This window comes from Pygoscelis adeliae, unplaced genomic scaffold (genome assembly GCF_000699105.1).
Source record: "Pygoscelis adeliae isolate BGI_AS28 unplaced genomic scaffold, ASM69910v1 Scaffold10, whole genome shotgun sequence".
NCBI lineage: Eukaryota > Metazoa > Chordata > Aves > Sphenisciformes > Spheniscidae > Pygoscelis > Pygoscelis adeliae.
Window position 1 is genome coordinate 2,047,078 of NW_008824053.1, and position 8,276 is coordinate 2,055,353.

The following is an 8,276-nucleotide window of genomic DNA, read 5'->3' on the forward strand; positions in this document are numbered from 1 at the left end:
CCCCCCCCAAAAAAAAAAAAAAAAAAAACCAAACCCAAAACAACCTTTTAATAAACCTGTTGTTGCTAAGGGTTATAAATAGGAATGAAGGACAAAATGAGGAACATCTATGTGACAGTGAGATTTACTAACCTGCAATAGTTTCCTAAGGGACAGGTGCAAGTTATGTTGAATAGGTCATGGAGCTCTAGATTTCACCATGCATAACTGCTAGGAGTATAAATGAGTGAAATCAACCTGACTCGCTAGGGAAATGAGCCCTCAATAAAATTTACAGAAGTGCCTAAACGTTTTGGAAGTCTAAATCTGTTTTAAAGTGATTTCTGCACTAGATTCTTGTGGTGTTTGACTCCATTGAAATACCTGAATTAGTCTGAAGCATAAATGTTCGTTAAAAGACAAGGCTTCTACAGTGTCAAGCAGAGGATGTTCATATAGTAATGTTGCATCTGATATTAGGGGCCTGTGTTAGTACTTAGTTGGAAAAAGTAGTCTCTGTTTTGGGTGCTCCAAATAGCTAATGATGTGTATGTATTTATACACCATACATATATATATATATTTATGTATGCTTGATCCCTCTCTGCCAAGTGAATAATTTCCTCTACAGATCCTTGATTTGCCTCATGTGCAATATGACTGATTTCAATTTAAAAACTTTTCTGTGTGATATCTGTGTGATTTTTCATAGAACAGGCAAACAAATCGCATCCTCTGTCCTCTTCCAAAGGAAGAGCACTTCAGTAATATTTTTCCAGGAGTGTTTTAGCTTCTATAAAATTCCATAAAACATCTTCAGAGTAAGTGCAAGGTGGGTTTTTGTTTTCTTAACTTTTTGACTCTGTGGTACCTATTAATGTTAGCTGAAGGCACGTACTAAATCTGTACTGCCCTAGGACTCTGTCTGCACGCAGCAGTAGTGAGGATTAGCTGGTTGTCTAGAACAGATCAGTTTATCCTTCTTAAAAGAAGGGCAAAAGAGTCGTTCTGAATTTATAGGCATGGAAACCTGAAACATAAATTGCAGTACTCCATGTAACCATGTACTAAGATGGAGGAAGATGGTCACATGTTTGCTGCTCATTAGTTACAGGACTTGGAAAAGATATTCCCCTCTCTTTTAGGCAAGACACTGCACAATTGGTCAAGCCTGTCCTTATGGTCACTACCTTCCAATAACACCTAAGCCTGGGTGACGTTTGTGTTGGCTTGCCTGGCCCAGTGAACTGGTTTATCGTGACTTCTTTTTTTTTTTGGCTTGACACAAAAGAAGAGGGTGGATGAAACCCAGGATCAGGTGTCTATTTTGAAGAGGAGTCTGTTTTAAATATGCTTCTCCCACATTTGCTCAAGGAGACACGCCACGCTCCCGGTATTGTATTCAACATATCTTTCTTGAAACTCTTTATCTACTCACATAATTAAAAAGGTATATAAAATACCAAGTCTTGCATATTTCTAGAAGCATAGATTTTTGTCTCGTCTCCCTAAATGACTTATACTGCCAAACTGCAATAGACATTTAAAGAGTGGTGGTGTTGGGTAGAAATCTCTGCAATTTCAAGTGTCTACAGAGGTGGATCTTTTGGTTTCTTAGTAATTTGGACTTTGTAATCCTGAGTTTACGAGGCCATATTTCAGGACAATATTTGAGCATTTATGCTTTTTTTTTTTAAATATACAAAGAAACAGCATCAAACCGTTAAACAAGCTGACAAAAGGCTATAGCCAAATAAAAATAGGCTGTTTCTTTTTCCAGAAAAAAGTGCAATTAAACCTCATGATTGTGCTGCACCCCATACCAAGTGAGGTTGCTGTAGTGGAATTAAGGAGTGAACACACCCAGTCTGAAATGTGAGGCTTAATTTTCAGCTGTGAGTTATTCCTGGTTATGATCTCATTTTATGCCGTGAAAGTAATCAAATAACATTAGCTCCTGAGTGTAATTTTTTTCCAGAGGGTGATGCTTATTAAAGTCAAATGGAGTCCTGGCAAGACTCCAAAAAGCTGTGAAAATTTGACAGTAAAAGCACGACTTAAATGCATGAAGATTTGCATTCCGAAATCCAAAACCTTTATTCATGCTGAACAACTTGAGGCTATCTTTAGTTACATAAATCCAACACTTTACTTACCTTTAAATGTTGGTGTTTCATTTTTTCTTCTTCCACTTTTAGACGTTTCTGTGTAATTTCTTCTTGCAGTTTTCTTTTGTCCTACAAATTAAGAGAATAATGAAACTTTGTTTAGAGAAATTACTTGATGCTAAAAAATTGTTCAAGTGTTGTTCAGTGGAGTGAAATCAATCCATGCAAATAAAGCCTTATTTTAAAGCTTATATGGCGCTCAGGCAGTGCATAATTTTTAGCAGCAACAGCTCGTGTCCTACGCAGGTACGGTTTCCATTACTCTTTCTCTGAAGTACATTTAAACATGTTAATGACCACAAAGCAGGGATGATCCAAATTAGAAATAATTTACTGTTGGGAAGGGTAGAGGAAGAAAACAGGAAGAAATAACATTTGAGCACAATCGTACATGCAAAATGAGGTTAGAAATGGGTCCTGACCAAAATTCCTAAGGCAGCCCACACATCGTTTAGGAGAGGAAAGAGTCTGCATGGTCTACACTGTGCAGCTGTGATACATCGCTAAATGAAATGGGCTGTTGGTGAATCCAGCACTGAGCTTATGTATCTTGTGGCTAATAGCTGAAATAAACAGGAATAAATAAAGACATAGAAATTTATTTCATTAGTCAAATAGTGGTAAAGGTGAACACAGAGAAATGTAGTATGCTTCATATATAATGTTGTTATCTCTCAATTAAAAAAAAAAGATTTTTGTCTGTACAAAGGCTGTTTTCATCACTGCTGAACTTTAGAAGGAAAAACCTCAAGTAGTACTGGTCTATCATAGTGCCACCTTCATCCTTTTTGCTACAGATTATAGAAAAAGGAAATGGGATGAACAGTCTCTGAATGCTGGCAACACTTGAGCCTCTTGTGTCTTTGGATAGCTGCTGTCACATGGGGCATCCTTGTGGCTCTTCTATATGAGGCCAAACACTGATTTAGTACTTTGCGTCCTCAGCAGCCAGTGGGAAGGAAATCATGCCAAAGGAAGCTAACTTTTTCTCTTACAAGCTGTATTAATAGGCTATTCTCTTGGTCAGCCTTAATGCTATAAAATCCTGTTATTGGACATGGCAACTTTTGCACTTGTTTCTTGCCATGTTTTAGGGAAGTAAATTAAATCGTCTGTTGTCCTGTGCAGACATGATTGCTGACGGGAGACTAATCCCCCTTTCCTTTCAATTCAAACAGATTACTGATAGGTTTTTTTAACAGTCTGTTTTCAGACAAGTATGGCTTAGGAAGGAGTTAAGTTCTTCACAAACATAGGAAGAGACTTGCCCTTTCAGCTCACCTGAGGAACCAGCTGTGTGTAAAAAGTGTGGAAAGTCAGTAAGAAGGAAGTGCTGGGCATAAGGCTGGGAGTTGTTCTCCACCGTTTCCCTAGGATCTGGGACTTGGAAACAGGAAAAGCTGCGGTGTGCTTGGCTGAATCACTTCGCTGTTACTGGAAATGAGAAATTACCAGTGGGGCCCCTTTGCTTGAAGGATAGGAGGTAGAAGAAACCACCTAGCCTTGCGGAGGCCGAGGGTAGGACTACAGGCTGCCCAAGCACAACTGATGGTATGCTGGGGTTTAGTAAACGAATGCGTGTCAGTGATCTCTTCTCTCTTGCAGTCTGTAGAATGCAGTAGCCATCTATAAACAGCACCTGTACTTTACAATTTTTCCTTGATGGTGTTAGTCTGCCTCTTTACTACACAGAGCAAGTAGGGATCTTGCCTCAAGATACATGCTACCTTCATCTCTGTAGTGGTTTTGGGTTTTGCCAATGCTCTTGAATACAGTTAACAAAGCTACTGATTTAGGATCACTACAATATGTAATTTTTCTGCAGTGTCCCTTTTTAGAGACTTTATCCAAGAACTGCTATGCTGGATTTTACTCAGCCAGTCCTGATTTTGGACACACAGCATATGATATTTGACCTTCACACTTTTCCTTAGTTAGGAAATTTTCCTGATCTCATTGTATAAATGGCCTTTAAATAACCCATCATTAGGTGAGTAAAGTGTGACAAGAGCTTGTTTACAGATTGTTACAGTTCTTAAGGAAACTGCTTTTTCTCTTTACTAAAGGTCTGGATAAGATTCTTAGCCAGAGAATGAACTCTTACTTGGTTTGTACTGTTAGAACATATTCTAAGTCAATTTAAATATTCTTTTTATACCAGTGGAGAAGTATACTAAGAGTTTGGGCAGTCTGAAATGAGAAGTGGTACACAAAAATACTGTGCAGAAAGAAATCAGAGTGCAAACGCACAAATAACTGCATTTTAAATTAACTGTGTAATAAGAAACCTATTCAGTAATGAAACTTTTGCCTGTTTCTCTTGTTAGAGGTCTGTGTTTCTCTTGCATACCATATTTTTTTCTCTTAAAGTTTTCTACTTGTATCCTTTGGTGTTCCAGCATGTTTTAATTTCACTGGTTGGTAATAAACTTCCATTATACAATTATCCAGATTAAATAGGTTGAAATAGATTGTCTTTTATATATCTAGTCAAAGAAAGCTGAAAGTCTAATGCCAGAAGCTAACTTCAAGGAAGGTATATGAGGAACCTTTTTGAAGCTTGTGTTGCCAGGATAATTTTTAAAACCTGTTAGGACACTTCCTACAGTGTATTCTGCTATGCTTTGTCTGCAAATCATGTCTTGCTGTATAAAGCTTTGACTATACATGTAATGGAATAAATGTTTATTCCTAGATAGCTAAGAGATCCATGTTTCTACTGAACTTCATGCTCTGCCCCTGTAGATAATCAAGTTGCTGGCAGAAGTCCTCTAATCCTCTTGTTAATGTGGGCAAGATTTGCTTTTTATGAAAGAGCACCGTCATCCCTTCCTCTCTGTTGTCCATCGGTGCAAGGTGGGACTTGAGCCTTGGTCCTAATTTTCACTCCTACTGAAACATGTAGGAATCTTTCCTGACTTTTGAGCATAGAAAAGAATTTTGTTCTGAATTGGATCTAACTGAAACGAAGGGAAATGCATCTATGGAGCAGTGTCTTGCTAGGTATCTTGTGTGCCAAGTCCATTAGTTTTTGTCAGTGTTCCACAGTGGTGCCAATGCTGGTCTACTTGGTCCCATGACAGATGCCGTGTACTGTCAAGGCCAATGGAGCAGCTGATGTATTTTTGTTTTCATATAACTTTTGTTTTCATATAACATTACAGAGGTAATGTTTGGTTATTGAGGGTAATAGGGAGTTATAATGGGCACTTTAGTCTGATGGCATGAGACTGCACAAATGTCATAATTCAAATCTTTAATCATAATTCAAGTCTTTTATAATTTTTGTTTTCCCATGGAATGGAATATTTGATGAGAAAGGATTAAGCCTAAGGTTCCTCTTTGACTGTTTCGTCTCAACACGTTTGCCACAGCAAACGCTAAAGCTTTTGTATTTTAAGATACGACAGTCTCTCTAACAAAATGGATGCATTTTATTTTTTACTTGTTATATTCTATATACACCAGCAGCAGGTGGAAGCTATATAACAGAGAAAACTGGTTCCTTTTCAGAGCCATGGGAGCACCAAAATCTTAAAATAGTAGTAATAATAAGGTTTTCCTTTTTGCTTTGCTACATAGAGAAGATATGAAAAAGAATTTGGAAGCCCCTAGTGGCTCTGTGAGAGCCAGATGCTGTAAAGGAGCCAGGCATTTAACAACAGAATCCAATCAGGTTTTAGTGCAAGCGTAGGTGTTTACTGCTTTGAGCACCTGAGTGCCCCTTGCTATCCTCTGTTAGATCCTTTACAACATACATCTTGTAGGTAGTGCTTGAAATTCCCAGGTATGTTGCTTGGGACAAACCTTCCAAGTAACTCGCAATTGCAATTGTAATGTGTTGTTTTCTTAGACAACTCATATTGCAGATTCTTAAACCTGATAACTTCACCTTATTTAGGCTCCTTCATTTCTGCAGTGCATTATAACAAATACACTGTTTCAATTAAATGCTCTCAATTGATGAAAGTAGAGAGCAAATCGTTCCTTTACGCAGCAAGTGTAATAAATGAAGCCATGGCCAGAACCCAAATATGAGTTCCTATTTCCTGTAATGCAAGACGCTGGAAGCTGTCACAGTTTCTTAAAAAAAAAATACTTCTCCAGTATTTGTCTGGAGGCAAAGAGGCAGCCAGAGGATGCTAACCCCAGTACGTTCATAGGAGTCCTCATCAGGCAAGCGTGCTGCCCCATTCCTCCTGTCAGATACCAGGAAGTACAAAACATTGCGAGGCCCGGACTTCTCTGGAGCGCCAAGATATTTCTTATCTTTTGAGCCAATATGCTAGAGACAAAGTCCAGGTTATGAGTCTGGTTGAAACACCATTACAGTTAAACAAACAAACGTACCCTAAACCCTCTAAAACCTTTCAAATTACCTTATTGTGGGCTTGAGTCAGGTCTCAAGTAAATACGATAAATGGGCCTGTTGGCTTTGATCAAGTGTCATAATTAAAACCCAACCTATTCAACTCCTGTAGATTTCCAGTTATGCCTTCTCACATTTATTTTGATTCCAATAAGGTATTTTTTAACTCTGCCCACTATTTATTCAGCCAGCAGTGTTTGTGTCACAACTAATCTGTCATGCTAAGAGTGTGAAACATACCTTTGTTCCCATTATTTGTTTTTAAAGATTGCCTGTGACAGTGAGTGATCTTTCTGCAGTTTTCCTTTCATCTCAAAGGGCCAAATTTTTGTTTCGGTTTAATTCTTTTGTAACTGAATAAGTTTCGGTGGAGATCAAATCAGAGGAGAATTTGGATTCAGCCATTTTTGTCACATCAGGTTATATTCCTTTAAAAAATAACTCGGTAGTTCCTTTAAAATACATCAAATCTTTTGAAGCAGATTTCCCTTCAGAAGAGAAACTGAAAATGTTTTCTAATGTCTTCAGCATAAACTTCACCGAGTTATCTTTTTTTTTTCCTCCTCTGAAAACCGACAGGTAGGAATTTGCTTAATCCAAGCTTGTCCTTTTTTACTTTTCAGACAGCAATATTCATGATAGTTCATCAATAATTCAGAAACTGGTTTTGCATTGTGGAATTAAATACAAAAATCTTTCATCTCTCAGTTTTGTTGTGAAATGGGAAAATTGATTTGTTCTGGAATTCTCTAGCTGCCTTTTGACCTGCTGTCCTTCAGGCAAACATTCAGTTGTGATGATAGTAATATGTATTTTAGACTGTCCAGTAGTGATTTGCACGCATACTTTCACTGCTTTGAATTTAATTTAAAAGTGCAATACAACCCATAATAAAGCCAGTACAGGCAACTTTGCTTTCTTAAAGCAATAGCTTATAAACCAGAATTAAAAAGTAACAATTTCAAGCAGACATAAGTCTCTTACTTTTTCCGTCCTGGGATAAATCATTCTTCAGAAAACACGCAGTAGCTCATTAACACAATACTACTTCTAAGCCTTTTTTTTTTTTTTAATAGGGAGTTATAACTATAAGCACTTACTGTTATGGCCTGGAATCTTTCTTTCAGCAATTCGGCTTCCTCCATTCTAGAAATCAAAAACAGACAGGTATTGAAGGAAAACAGAATGAGACCATAAGCAAAAAGCCTCCTGGTGGGGCTACAAAAAAAGCTGAGGTGATTTGATCCAATTCCAGAGCAGAGAGAAGGCAGAATTTTTGACTTGTCAGGAGAGTCCCTGAACAGATGAGCAGATCAGTCCAGACAGACACATGTAATGAGGGTGTGTAGAAGAGGCAGACGTGGAGAGTGCTGGCATGAGTTGACTGACAAGTTGGAACAGTGGAGTACAAGCCCTTTTCCTTCAGAAGCTGCCAACTCTTTGTTTTAATGTGCTCGGTTAGCGTGCCATTGCTTCTTTAACTGTTAAATGCCCAAACCAGAATCTTCCAGGACCATGGTAGAAGTAAACTTTTATTATGTTCCTATTTCTCTTTCCTCCCTTTGTGTATGCTTCTGGTGATAAACAGATATTTTAAACTTATTAAGTATTCCTATTTCTTATGAAACTTATTTCACCTGTGTGTTTTAACCTGTTGTAAAGTTAGCACTGTAGGTGGCATGTTTGGTTTTTTTTTTTGAGAGGGCAGTTTTAATTTAGTTTCCTAGATTAAAGTTTTAGAGAAGCTGTGTTCATAGCTG

At 37.9% G+C, this 8,276-nt stretch overlaps 1 protein-coding gene across 1 annotated transcript in view; it reads right to left on the minus strand.

Annotated features, from left to right (window-relative positions):
- PALMD (palmdelphin) overlaps nucleotides 1-8,003 on the minus strand; it is a 29,826-nt gene extending 21,823 nt beyond the window's left edge. The window contains exons 1-2 of the mRNA XM_009333756.1: nucleotides 7,617-8,003; nucleotides 2,136-2,216 (exon numbers count right to left, since the gene is read on the minus strand). Coding sequence (XP_009332031.1) covers nucleotides 2,136-2,216; nucleotides 7,617-7,661 — 126 coding nt within the window. The 5' untranslated portion in view covers nucleotides 7,662-8,003. The remainder of the gene's footprint in view (nucleotides 1-2,135; nucleotides 2,217-7,616) is intronic.
- Between the last annotated feature and the right edge of the window lie 273 nt (nucleotides 8,004-8,276).